At 52.5% G+C, this 13,823-nt stretch overlaps 1 protein-coding gene across 2 annotated transcripts in view; it reads left to right on the forward strand.

Annotated features, from left to right (window-relative positions):
* SCN4A (sodium voltage-gated channel alpha subunit 4) overlaps window positions 1-13,823 on the forward strand; it is a 171,853-nt gene that overhangs the window by 103,676 nt on the left and 54,354 nt on the right. For both annotated transcript variants that reach the window (XM_050935059.1, XM_050935058.1), the window contains exons 12-15: window positions 428-551; window positions 2,630-2,868; window positions 10,203-10,376; window positions 11,032-11,388. In XM_050935059.1, the coding sequence (XP_050791016.1) occupies window positions 428-551; window positions 2,630-2,868; window positions 10,203-10,376; window positions 11,032-11,388 (894 nt within the window). The remainder of the gene's footprint in view (window positions 1-427; window positions 552-2,629; window positions 2,869-10,202; window positions 10,377-11,031; window positions 11,389-13,823) is intronic.

Raw genomic sequence — 13,823 nt, forward strand, 5'->3', positions numbered from 1 at the left:
TTGCCTGTCCTGGGGCTGATGGGAGCCACAGTCCGAGGGCTGCTCCAGCTCGTTCTGCTTGCTGCAATGGCTGTGATGGACTGTTATAGCCCAGCAGAACATCTGGGGCTAACACTCCAGCCAAGACCCTGTCCTGTCCCCAGCTCCAATCACTTCCTTTTTATACAGCTTTCAGCCTAGAACATCCCTCGGGGATGTTAGTAATGACCTGCCTTTACTGCAGCCATAGAGTCATCTGAGGGTTTAAGGAGCTTCCCACAGTAGCTTCAGACCCATCTGGTTATTACCTGCCTAGTTCTTCCTTTTAGTACAGCCCAGGCTGTGCCATGAGGACCCATGTGATTGTTATGTTGCCCTCCCTCTAAGTGTGTTTAATGGACTGCTGTGGCCCATGTCCTCATACTATGACCTGCTCTCCTTTTTGTAGCCAAGTTCTGTGGATGAGCAAGGCAAGTCCAATCCTGATCAGCTGCTAGCAGGCAGCCAAGACGGACCTGGTCTCCAGCAGAGAGCAGAGAGCGCAGTCAGCATGATCTCTAACACCATGGAAGGTAGATTTCCACCCTGATAAAGCAGGGGCTGTGCTGGGTACTGTTCAGCTGGAAAATGCCAAGCCGAGGACACGCTCCCACGTGCCACAGAGAGCTCTGTATGGATTGACTGTAATGCTGACAATCAATGTCAAATCCATAAAGGCTCTGAAAAGCAAAAAGGATTTTCAGGACAAATGTTGCTTAATATAAACCAGAGAATAAGAACATAGGATTGGAAGGGACCTATTGGGTCAGTGAGCGTGGGCCCTCGCTATTGCACGCAACCGTTCATATCGTTCTGTTCATAAACTTAGCAAACTCCATCTTAAAACTAGTGAGGTTGTCTTCCCCCACTGCGCCCACTGGGGGGGCTGTGCCAGACCCTCCCACTTTGGATGGTTAGAAACCTTCTTCTAATTTCTAGCCTAAATTTATTCCCAGCCAGTTTTCTCCCCTTTAGTTCTTGTGCCAACATTCTCCCTCTCTGGGGTTTACCCCCCACCACCCCCCAACACAATTCAGTGCTATCCCAGCTCCAGTCTAGCTGTGCTATGCTGTTCCCCTCTTCCCCATCCTTTGCCTGCTGCTTGTCTTAGATTGTAAGACTGCTTAGCGTAGCTCCATGTAGGTCCGGTCTCCTCTAGTGCCTGGTCCCCCAAAGTAGCTGCTAAAGGAGTTGCTCCTTTAGCTTAGGTGACAGTGGTGCATGCTCTCCACATGAAAGCGAGCTTTCAGTCTCTGCTGACAGCCTGTGAACAGTGCTTATTGCCCAGGCCCTTTGAGGCAGAGGCTGTGTATTTCCTAGCTCATCAGGTTGTGGGCACGCTGCAGGATTCCAAAGAGAGGATAAAAGGAGCAGAGCGAGATGGCAAACAGTCATAATATCACTTCAAACCCCAGATTCATCTCTTAGCGCCTGGCCGCCTGGTTCCACGGCCGGGTCCACATGGAATGCTTTTCTTAACGCGAGTAAGATATCTCATAGACTCCTTGGCAATGGTTTGTGTTACGGATCCAGCCAGAGCTGCTATTCAGTCTTTATAGCATGTGCAGCCACGAGTGATTCTGTGACTTCCTAAATAAAAGCACACTCTATTCATTTACTGATTTATCCTCCTGGCTATAACATGTCTCTTCGACGCCAGCCCTTAGCCAATCCCATCTGTGAACACAAATACAAAGGCTGCAAGCTGATCCAGCATAGGGACTGTCAGTTCAGACATTCCAGCTGACCCCAACTGCACTGGGGGACAGGCCCCCAGTAAGATAGCCAAGATCCAAAGCTCAGAAAAGGTTTGATAGACCAGGAATAGTTTATTCACTGACTCCTTGCCCTTTCCAGTCCTCTTTGATTCAGTGGATCAGCTGCATTTCACCTGGATCTGTTCCATCAGAGATGCAGCTGTTCAACAATAATTGGTGCTGGGATACTCAGAAGCCCAAGGGAGTTAGGCACTCAATCGTAGTGGCTGTCTCAGACTGTAATCCACTTAGGACAGGGACCATCTGTTTGTTCAGCACATAGCACAATAGGGTTCAGGGCCAGGAGTGGAGCTCCTGGTTGCTGTGGTAATACAAATAAATATATGAATAACCATTTTAGTGGGATTCGGGTACTGAACTCTTGGCTCATTTGAAAGCCTCAGCTTAGATCAGCTGCATTTTTGAATGTCAGCCCAGCCAAGCTGGGTTCAGACACTTTTCTCCACCAAGTTGTTTTCCTGTGCTGCGGTGGGAAACGTCACATCCTGGACTGCAGCAGACAGGTGTCTGCCAGTGGGTTTGCATACAGCCTAATGAACCCATTCTCGAGGACGAAGCTAATGCCTGTATTCCACAGACGCCTGTGTTCCTGTTACACCTTCATGACGCCTACCACATCTGTATGCCCCAAACAGCCCTTTGCACAACCATAACAAAGAGTTTGGCACCTTTCTGAACCCACTCTATGTCCAGTGTCCCAGTGCACTAGTCTTGTTGCCAGCACTAGGCTGGATCTAGAATCCTCAGCCAAGCTCCCATCTGTTGACTAAGCATGTGACTCTTCTCTGGAGGTGCCAGGGCAATGACACGAGGTCTTTGTCTCTTGTTTTCAGAGTTAGAGGAAGCTCACCAGAAATGTCCGCCCTGGTGGTATAAATTCGCCCATATGTTCCTAGTCTGGGACTGCTGCCCTCTCTGGCTGACGCTGAAGGCATTTGTACGGCTGATCGTGATGGACCCATTTGTCGACCTGGGGATCACAATCTGCATTGTTCTCAACACGCTGTTCATGGCCATGGAGCACTACCCGATGACCAAAGAGTTTGAGAACGTGCTAACTGTGGGGAACCTGGTAGGAAATTGCCTGGCTTTGATTTTTCCATTGATCACCCTTTATAGCTCTGCTCCAGAGCTCGGCGAGGGACCTATGAGCAGTGAATGCGGGCGTGTGGACAACCCCTGCTGTACTGCAGGGACGGTGCTGAGCATAGTTGGATTGCAGCGTGACTGCACCATCTCAAGGAAAGCTACCATGAGAGGCAGAAGGGGACCAAGGGCCGCCCCTGTTTCTCCTGCTAGAGCTTCCCTGGAGAAGCTCACAGGCCTGACACCTCCTTGTCAGCCCTGATGCAACTGTGCATCAAAGCCCTGTGAATGGGTCCCAGCCCACTATGGGGAGCCTGGTCAAAAAGACCACTGCCAGCATGGGCAATTCCAAGTGAAGATGAGACTCCAGACAGCCAGGCTGTCCATCAAGGCACAGCCCCGAAGACTGGTCCTGCCAGCCTGTTCTCTGCCCTGGCAAATCCTGGGATGTCAGACACCGGCTTTGCTCATTACCTGGCTGAGTGTTCACGTGGCTGTGCAGGTGGGATTTTCCAAGGAGTCGAAAGGAGATAGGCACCCAAATCCCACTGGAATCTGTGAAGTAAGCACCTAACTTCTGTTGGCTCCCTGGAAAACCCTAGCCTGAGAAGACTCCGTATTTGCCTCCTAGCTGTGATTTCCTCCCCAGCAAAGCCAGAGTCTCAGCCCAAGCAGCTTCTGTTTCCATGTTGCGAGGTGTCCCCATGGCCCAGGGTGGCAAAATGATGATTTCATTCCTTTGTGTCTTCTGAATTGGATATTTTCTCCTCGCTGGGCTGCACAGGGCCATTTGAACTCTTGCATCTGGACATGGGACCCTCTTAGCTGTCAGCAGAAGCAGGAGACTCCAAGGGCATTTTGCTGGGTATTGGGGGGCCCTGCTGAGGGGCAAATGTTAACATTCCTGTAGCTCTTCACAGACCATGGGAATGTGCCACACAATTACCATCCCGCCTGGGAATTTCACTGGGGCATGACCCCAGCCCCCATCAAATTGCTAACTCCCCTTGGCTCTCCTGAACACCCCAGGTTAAAATGTTTCCGTACAGTGGAAGATGCATGTTTCACCCACCCATGTTCTCACAAACTCCTCAAGAGGCCAGTGAAGGCCCATCATTTTAAAGGGGGCTATTGATCCTGGGGGACCTGCAGCCCACTTTTGAGGATGTGGTACCGGTGCCCCTGTGCACCCAATCTACAGAGCAGGTCAGTCTGTTACAGCCTTTGTTTGTCTTAGCAAACATAGACTAGAGCTGTCCCAGCTGGCGCTAAAGAGCTGGAGTGTAACAGGCTCATTTCCTCTGTGGATCAGGCACAGAGGGGGAGCTGTTAGGCACACATACCACTATTTCTGGGAGCCCGCCTTGAGACCAACTGGTGTGATGCTCTTAGGCACTGAGTGCCCGCAGCCCCACAAATGCCCTGGGGTCTGCGTGTGGGCCGTTCTTCAGAGAATCAGGTTCTAGGCAGCCAGATTGGAGGCCACTTTTGGAAATGCTGCAGCCTCAGTAAACAGCCTGGAAGCTGGACCCCTGGCTCTCTGGGCAGGGCGCAGCAGAGCGCAGTCCCCAGCTCATGCAGGGCTCAAGTCAGCAGCCCCGGAAATCTCATAGACTCATAGACTCATAGACTTTCGGGTCAGAAGGGACCAATATGATCATCTAGTCTGACCTCCTGCACAAAGCAGGCCACAGAACCCTACCCATCCACTTCTATAACAAACCCCTAACCTATGTCCGAGTTATTGAAGTCCTCAAATTGTGGTTTGAAGACCTCAAGCTGCAGAGAATCCACCAGCAAGTGACCCATGCCCCACGCTACAGAGGAAGGTGAAAAACCTCCAGGGCCTCTGCCAATCTGCCCCGGAGGAAAATTCCTTCCCGACCCCAAATATGGTGATCAGCTAAACCCTGAGCATGTGGGCAAGACTCACCAGCCAGCACTCAGGAAAGAATTCTCTGCAGTAACTCAGATCCCATCCCATCCAACATCCCATCACAGACCACTGGGCATACTTATCTGCTGATACTCAAAGATCAATTGCCAAAATTAAGCTATCCCATCATACTATTCCTTCCATAAACTTATCAATCTTAGTCTTAAAGTCAGATATGTCTTTTGCCCCCACTACTCCCCTTGGAAGGCTGTTCCAGAACTTCACTCCTCTAATGGTTAGAAACCTTCGTTTAATTTCAAGTCTAAATCGATTCAGAACTGAGGGGCAGGGCGGCGAGAACAGCGTCCAAGTGTGACTGTAAGGGAAGACTCTCTGGGAACTGCCAGGTCCAGGCAGCAGGAGGGGAAGGGAGGAGGAGGAAGAAGGAGTGGTGAGACAGGAGGCTGGTGTTGGAGAGAGGGGAGCAGAAGCGGGTGTAGCAGAGATGGAGGAAGACCGAGCTGTGCTGGCCAAGAAGGTTGTGAGCTTGATGCCGAAGGCAAGAGAGGGCCAGGTGCCTGAGAGAATGAGGCACAGCTGAGTGGCACAGCCAGGGGGCTCTGATCCCTGGGTCAAAGGAAACATCATCTGAGTGTTGAGAGTGAGGAAGAGACCTCCCAAAACGGCAAAGAAATGAGAAGCCAGCGCTGTGTGAGTGCCACGCTGGGTCTGGCTACACAGCATTTGGGGCAGGAGGGCAGGACAGGCAGACAGGCCTGAGCTATATCGGGTGAAGCTGCGGCCGCTCTGGCTGTACGAGCCCAGCCCAGACCCTGGACAGCTTGCCTGCACTGAGGCCTATGCTGCCGTGGCTTCACTGCTATTGGACTGTGTATGCTGCAGTCACCCCCAACCCCCTTTGCAAGGTAGCCATATCTTGTACATGTGTCACTGCAAAGCCTGCATTAGCTCCCCCTCCCTGCCCCCTTGCTTTCTGCGTGAGCAGAGCAGGCCTGCGTTAGGTGCTACATGGCAAAGAGGCAAGCACCCAGCAATTCTTGTTGTCCCCTTGCCGTAAGACGGGGGGAAGCCGAAGGGAACTGGGATCAATATCTACTTGTTTCCCTTTGTGTGCACAACCCTTGCCATCTCATCCCCCGAGCAGACTGTGTGTGTCCAGGTACTTTCTGTTCCTGGCTCTCCCTCCATGCAGGGGACCCAGTATTTCATGATTTCACTCCAATTCCCTTTGCATTTGAACATAAAGCATGCCCCAACCTTCTCTGCCTTCCCTCACATGGCTAGGCTAGTCCCACTCCCAGAACCGCTGTGCATAGCTGCTGAACGGACATGGAGCGGGGGCCAGCGGCCCTAGGCAGAATGACGCTAGTCACATACCAGTTTTGTATCTGATTTCATTCAGGAAATACAAGGGGATTAATAGACTATTGGGTTTAGCACAGTCTATCCACAAAACCAGCTCTGGCTTTTCCTTTAATCTATTTACAATCCTCCCACAGAGTTTAAATCCAGGAGGACAGTGGAGGGTCGGGGAGGCAAAGAGCCCTGCTAGTGCCTTCCCCAGGCAGGGTTGTGCATGCAGAGAGAGTGAGCATGCTTCCTAATGGCCTAAGCATCCATATTGCTGCTGCCAAGCACCCACTCGGTCATGCCCCCTGCCTGCCTCCTCGTGCATGTCGTTCGTGCCGTGGGAGCCGAGAGAGTCAAACCATTCTCCCAAGGATAAGACCTCAGCACATTTGCAAAGCGCTTGCCCGCAGCGACAGAGCAGGATGTGACCCTGCTACAGACCGAAGCAGGGTCAGGCAAGAAGCCTGCCAGGGACCCCAGCTGCTGCTCACACTCATAAACTCATAGACTCATAGGTCAGAAGGGACCAATCTGATCATCTAGTCTGACCTCCTGCACAAGGCAGGCCACAGAACCCCACCCATCCAATTTTATAACAACCCCTATCCCAGGACCGAGTTATTGAAATCCTCAAAAATGGTTTGAAGACCTCAAGCTGCAGAGAAACCACCAGCAAGTGACCCGTGCCCCACGCTGCAGGGGAAGGCGAAAAACCTCCAGGGCACCTGCCAATCCGCCCTGGAGGAAAATTCCTTCCCGACCCCAAATATGGCGATCAGTTAAACCCTGAGCATGTGGGCAAGAGTCACCAGCCAGCACCCAAGAAGGAATTCTCTCCCCTCTCATCCTGCTTCCCCCCACCAGGCCCTATGGAACTCCAGTGAAGGATGGTCCATGAATTCCGAGGTGGGGAGCATGGCGCGAAGCCAGTGCTCCTGCCCGCTGGTGGATTGCCCTTGGGAATTACATACACCGTGTGCCTAGACTCTGGCCACAGACGTGACTTTGTGGGTCATGACCGAAAGTCGGAGAGTTAGAATAAAACCTCTTCCTGCTGTAGCTACTTGGGATGAGGAGGAGCAGCTCCCATCATGAGGGAGAAACTGGGCACTGAGCATGAGCAGAAAGGCCAGCTAGCCCACTAGCCCTTCAGAGATGGGTTTGCCGATTTAAACGTATCAGAGATAGCTTCTCTCTGAGACCCAGCAGTCGGATTCTCAGAGTTCAGTTACAGTTAGGGCACCAAAATCAGTGGCCAGATTTGCCAGAGCTCAGCACACTGGGGCACAGAACGCTTTTGAAAGTCTGGTCCATGATGATGGTAACATTTGCTGCCATTTGAGTGCCAAACTCAGTCACAGGGACGGCTCCAGGCACCAGCACGCCAAGCATGTGCCTGAGGCTGCAAGCCACGGGGGGCGCTCTGCCGGTCGCGGCGAGGGTGGCAAGCAGGTTGCCTTCGGCGGCATGCCTGCGGAAGGTCCGCTGGTCCTGCGGCTTCGGTGGACCTCCTGCAAGTGTGCCGCCGAATCCGCGGGACTGGGACCTACCGCAGGCAAGCCGCCGAAGGCAGCCTGCCTGCCATGCTTGGGGCGGCAAAATACCTAGAGCCGCCCCTGCTCAGTCAGAACCGTAAGGGAAAGTGCTCGTCTCCTGCTCAGAAAGCAGCCGAATGGATTACACAAAATCCACTCGCCCTCCCCTTCCCAGCAAACTCCCGTTTCAACTGAGCCCAGGCAGAATCTCTGAAGAAAACCTTGTGGGGGAGAGAGGTAAGGGAGTTAGAATGGAGAGACCTTCTCCTTGGGCTCCCTTGATCATCTTGTCTGACCTCCTGCCTAGGACAGACCAGAGGATTTCACCCAGAAATTCCTGCATCTGGCTCAGCCCCCTGTAGCTGGACGAGACAATATGATTATAATCAGTCTGGCCGGTAAGGAGATGAAACCCAGCAGGAGTCAAATACAAATGGAAACTAAAGTCAGCAAAATGAGCATTGCTGAGCTGAACACGTGCCGTGTGTGCAACCTACCATCAGCCCAGCTCTGCACACCCAGAACTCTGGGCCTTGAAATGCAAACACTTGTAGTAGGTAGCTAATTGTCACATAATTGCTACTGTACTGAGGTAATGCGATAATGCAGAGCATCGTTATAGTCCCAATCAGACAGTAATGTGTAAAAGCCAGATCGCTTTACCCAGCAGCCGACCTCAGGGGGAGTGACAGAGGCAGAGAGCTAGACGGGCCCCTGGGTTTCCTCCTGAGTTGAAAGTAACTTGAGGGTGCTACTTAGTCAACTGGATTTTATTTTGTTGTGACAACATTCCCCCATGCCAAGCGTTTCTGAAGGCAATTGGCGAAAGCGTTTAGCCGGGGCTCACACAATAATGCTCTTTCTCCCACTTCCAGTCAGCCCAGAGCTGCTGCATAGCAGCGATACTACCTTCTTTTGGGGTCTCCTGGAGCCCGTCACACTCTCACACGGCTTCCAGCGAAAGAACTCCAGTGCACTCGGTCTCTCTGGGATTCCAGGAAGAGAATTCCAGGGCTCTGTGTCTTCTCAGGCTCTTGGACTATCTGCTTTAGTTTTACTTTTCCTATGCCGTTTTGTCTGACATGCCTGGTGCTTGACATTTGATGCTCTGCCGTTAGGGCACGTCTACACTGCACTCGAGGTGTGATGCACAGTGTGGAGACATATCCGAGCTAGCTTTGTCTGAGTGCCATAGTGGTGCAGCTGCAGCAGCATGGGCAGTGGCTGCTCCACTCTGTACCCAGGGTCCTGGGTGAGCAGGGGTAGCCCACGCCACGCTCCATGTTGCCACAGCTTCACCGCTATGATTACCTGAGGTAGCTTTCATCTAGCTAGAGAAGATACAAATGGCCACACTGGCTCAGACCTGTGGTCCATCTAGCTCAGTATCCTTTCTGCTGACAGTAGGCAGAGGCAGATGCTTCAGAGAGAGTGAACAGAATAGGGCAATTATAAGTGATCCATCTGCTGTCATGCACTCCCAGCGTCTGGCAGGCAGCGGTTAGGGACCCCAGAGCATGGGTTTGCATTCCTGCCCATCCTGCCTAATAGCCATTGTTGGGCCTATTCTCCATGAACTTACCTAGTTCTTTTTTAAACTCAGTTACGCTTTGGTCCTTCACAACAGCCCCTGGCAAAGCTAGATCGAAGCTGGCTCGGGTATGTCGATGCATGCTGCCGTCGCACCTCCCAACGGCAGTGCAAACAGACTCTCAAAGGCACAGCATCAAACTTGCAGCTCTTTAACCCTGGGCTGCTCTGGGAGTGACCAGCCCCCAATGTAACTAGCCCCCGGAGGTCTGCTGTAAGTTACCTCCACCCTGCCTGGGCTGCCTCTGAAGAGCTCTGCCATTGCTCAGAATCCCCACAGTGCTGTGTGCTCTGACCCTGCCACTGGCCCACTCCACTGCCAGGGATTGATGGCTGTCTTACACAGTGTCCGTATGGGGGGAATTGTTCCCAGGTTGGGTAAGAGATGAGGGGCTGTCTCGGGACGGAGCTTCCTTCCTCTGGATCTGTGCTGTTTCTATGCCCTCAGACATGCTAAAATGTAAACCTGCTTTCCCACCTATGTGTGAGGCCGAGCTCTATGGCGAGCCCTGTGATCCCTATTGTAACTGGGGACGGAGTGGGCGAGGGCTGGGTTGTCCAGCACACCCCGAAACCAGTCTGGAGGCGATGCAGGAGATGGTCCTGAACCCGTACTTTTACACAAACAAGGTCAGGGGGAGCTGCAGCAGCACCTGTAGCTTTGATCATATGCCCTGAAAGGAAAGGCACTGAATGTTCAGTGGTCAGCACAGGGGCCCAGGGCGCACTGCATTATGGTCCCAAACCAGGGTCCATTTGCAGCAGCACGGACTCAGTCGGCTTTGGATCAGGCCCTCTGGTGCTGTGGCATGATCTCAGTCGGCTGCCCACTACTCCTTTCTACGCCTGGGTGGGCTCTGGGGCTAGATCCCCCTTGGGCCCATCCCCTCCCTTGGGGCTCTGTGATGTGCTGATTGTGTGATGAGCACTAACGGTCTGTTTTCAAAGGTCTTCACTGGGATCTTCACCGCGGAGATGGTGCTAAAACTCATAGCCCTGGATCCCTACAACTACTTCCAGCAGGGGTGGAACATATTTGACAGCATCATTGTCACCCTGAGCTTGGTGGAGCTGGGCCTGGCCAACGTGCAGGGGCTCTCTGTGCTCCGATCCTTCCGCCTGGTAGGTTGCCCTGTGGCTCTGCTGTGCTGAGGGGCTTCATGGCAAGTGCCATACCCAAAGAAGGGTCGTTTCTAATTCCTGGGTGGTGACGGTCACTGAATCACGATGGGTTCAAAGATCAGGCTGATGCAGCCCGGGTTGAACATTCCGCGTGCCCTGGCGGAGCTGTTAGCATGGTGGGTGCGAGGAAGGCATATCTGTACAGTCCATTTTAGATAAAATGGCAACAGCAGCTCCCCTAGTCTTACTGGGGCAGTAGCTAAACTCACAGGGGCATCTGCATTCCCTCTGAGCTAAAATAGGAACAGCCGGGCTGGATCAGACCCGCGGTCCATCCAGACCAGTGTCCTGTCTCTGTCAGAGGCCAGGACCAGATGCTACAGAGAAAGATGCAGGAAGCCATGCAGGAGGTAGTTAGCCATCTGCCTCATGACAATTTCCTCCTAACCCACAGTGGTTAGAGGTTGGGTTAGGCGTGGAAGCTGGAGGCTTCGTACCCCTTCCAAAACACTTGTGTTTTTAGTATTTACCACTGTCACTCTGGTTACTATCTGAATGCTGTCACTCAGAATCCTGCATCCTCTTGGTGTCAGTGATATCTTGTGGCAATGAGTTCCACGGGCCAATCAAGGTTTCTGTTTCCACCTCCTTGCAGCTGAGAGTTTTCAAGCTTGCCAAGTCCTGGCCGACCCTCAACATGCTCATAAAGATTATCGGCAACTCCATGGGGGCTCTAGGAAATCTCACCCTGGTACTGGCCATCATTGTCTTCATCTTTGCCGTGGTGGGCATGCAGCTGTTTGGGAAGAGCTATAAGGAGTGCGTGTGCAAGATCTCTCTGGACTGCACGCTGCCCCGCTGGCACATGCACGATTTCTTCCATGCCTTCCTCATTGTCTTCCGCATCCTGTGCGGGGAGTGGATCGAGACCATGTGGGACTGCATGCAGGTGGCTGGCCAGCCCATGTGCCTCATTGTCTTCTTGATGGTCATGGTCATCGGAAACCTTGTGGTGAGTTGCTGGCTCACGGTAGCGTCCGTTGATAAAATGGGACCAAAGGGAGAGCAATGAATACTGGGTTAGAGGGACCTTTGGTCTGACCTAGTATGGCCATTCTTATGTTCCTATGTTCTTATCTGAAATCCATGTAAGGAAGACACCTGCGCCATCCAATACTCGCTCTCAGCTCCTCACCCTCTAGCAGCCCAGCCACTAGTTAGTATTGTTATTAGGATAAACATATCCAAGGCGCCATCCCTACAGGATCTGTGCCCCATTACAAATGTACAGAAGAACATCAGTCCTAAATGACTTATCTTACAGTAGCCCATACAGGCACCAGCTGAGGTTTAGGCCCATTGTGCTAGCTGCTGTACAAACACAGAGCAAAAGACAGTCCCTACTTTGAAGAGCTAAGATAGGGAAAGCTAAGGCGCAGGGAGACAGGACTTGCCAACGTCCCACAGAAAGAACCAGGACTAGAACTTAGGCCTCCATCCCATGCACCCCCCCCCCCCACTGGACCACACCACCTAACTCCTGCCCTGTGCTCCAGGATGTTTATTTCTAGCAGCACTTAACTGGGGCCAGGTTGCAGCATTGGCTTGTGGGCGAAAGGACATGGCAATCTCAAGACTGGATGCTTTTCTAGAAGATCTGCTCCAGAAATGTATTCTGGGGCAGTCCCCTGGCTTGGGCTATACAGGGTGATCACAAGAGTCCCTTCTGGCCTTGGAATCTAATGGCAGGAGTTTGGGGCATCACCCCTTGGGGGTAGGACTCTGGCTCAGCTGCTCATTACCAGCAGCGGATTTCACAGCCCAGGGAATGCCCTGCCTCCCGCCTCCTCAGGTTTGCCGCTGGGCTCTGTTGATCTCCATGTTCCTGTTGAACAGAGCTTCAGGGGCTGCACACGGGAAGAGGCTGTGTCTCAGAGTGCCTGGCTTCAGTCCACGTACGGATAGACAAAAGCACTGTAAGGGGCCTGGCAACTTGCAGGCAGCCCTCATCCAACAGCTGGGTGTGTGCACAATTGCTAGGGCTGGTGTGAGGGGTGGACTTTGGGGCAAGGGTGGCTGGAAGTGGACTCTGGGGCAGAAAAGAACATCCCGTGAGCAAGCTGTTCCTTCTCTTCTCCGTCCCGCAGGTGAATTTTCAGGCCTACCTGCCCCTTTTTGTGACCCTTTGTGGTGAGGCAGATGAGTGTGCATCCCTGTGTCTATTTCTACCGTGTCTTGTTGCTCTGCGTGGTCTCTTTGTGCCCATCTTCACCCAGCTGGGTCTTCCCGAACCATCCCTCTTCTGGTAGGACACTGAGGTTCCTGGTTTCATCCAGCCTGGGTGTTTCATTTGGGCCATTCCCCAGCATCTCCTCTAGGAAAAGCAACGGAGGCTCCATCTGCTCTAAACGCTCTCTCAAGCTGGTGGGCACATCATGTGGCAGGCAGGTGCTGTGGTTTAAAGCTAGGCCTGGATTGTATCCTCTGGGTGTAGCTCACTTCATCAGTTCCCTGCCACTGCAGGGGCCTTCAGCATTGGCACAACTCAGTCCCTTCTATTCTCTGCGTGGGGCACACAATAGCTTACTCTCCCATGGGCTCTGATATTTTGGTATAATTTCGGTTGCTGGGTTCAGCATGCAGGTGCTGGGGGCGGTGTCAGTGGCCTGTGATGTATAGGAGGTCAGACTGGATAATCTGCTGGTCCCTTGTGGCCTTAAACTCTGTGATATCCCTGTGACCTGAGGTGCTTAGGGTAGCCCACACTGGAAATGCCAAAGCAGGCTTCAAAAAGGAGAGCTTATTCCCCCAAAACTGGTGGTTAACACTGTAGTTAAATTCACCAACCAGTCGCAGACTGTGCTCCTGATCCCCCACACTGGTTACCAAGAAATCACACAGCCCCTTGATTGCATCCCAGTCTCTGGCTCACAATCAGCAAATTGGTTTGGATCTTACCCAAACTACCACACTGCCAACCAATCCTTTAGTAGCTAAAACTAACAGTTTTATTCAGGGCCAGCTCCAGGCACCAGTGAAGGAAGCAGGTGCTTGGGGCAGCCAAAGTAAAGGGGTGGCACTCCATCTACTATTGGGGGGGCACGGTCCCTCAGTCCCTCTCTTCCTTTTTGAGCTGCTGCCAAAGTGCCACCAAAGAGGAAGAGAGAGAGTGAAGGACCTGCTGCCAAACTGCCGCCGAAGAATGGAGCGGTGCGATTAAGCTACTGCCGAAGTGCCGCCAATCGGCTTTTTCTTTTTTCCCGCTTGGGGCAGCAGAAAACCTGGAGCTGGCCCTGGTTTTATTATAAAAGAAAAGAACGAGAAGAGAGTTGTTAAATAGTCAAGCAATCAGATACATGCATATGACTTCAGAGTCCATAGATCAGGTTCTTAGCAGCATTGGTGAGTTTGCTGGCTTGTAAAGTCCCTCTGGAACACATCCACAGC

The sequence above is a fragment of the Gopherus flavomarginatus genome, chromosome 25 (assembly GCF_025201925.1).
Source record: "Gopherus flavomarginatus isolate rGopFla2 chromosome 25, rGopFla2.mat.asm, whole genome shotgun sequence".
Lineage (NCBI taxonomy): Eukaryota > Metazoa > Chordata > Testudines > Testudinidae > Gopherus > Gopherus flavomarginatus.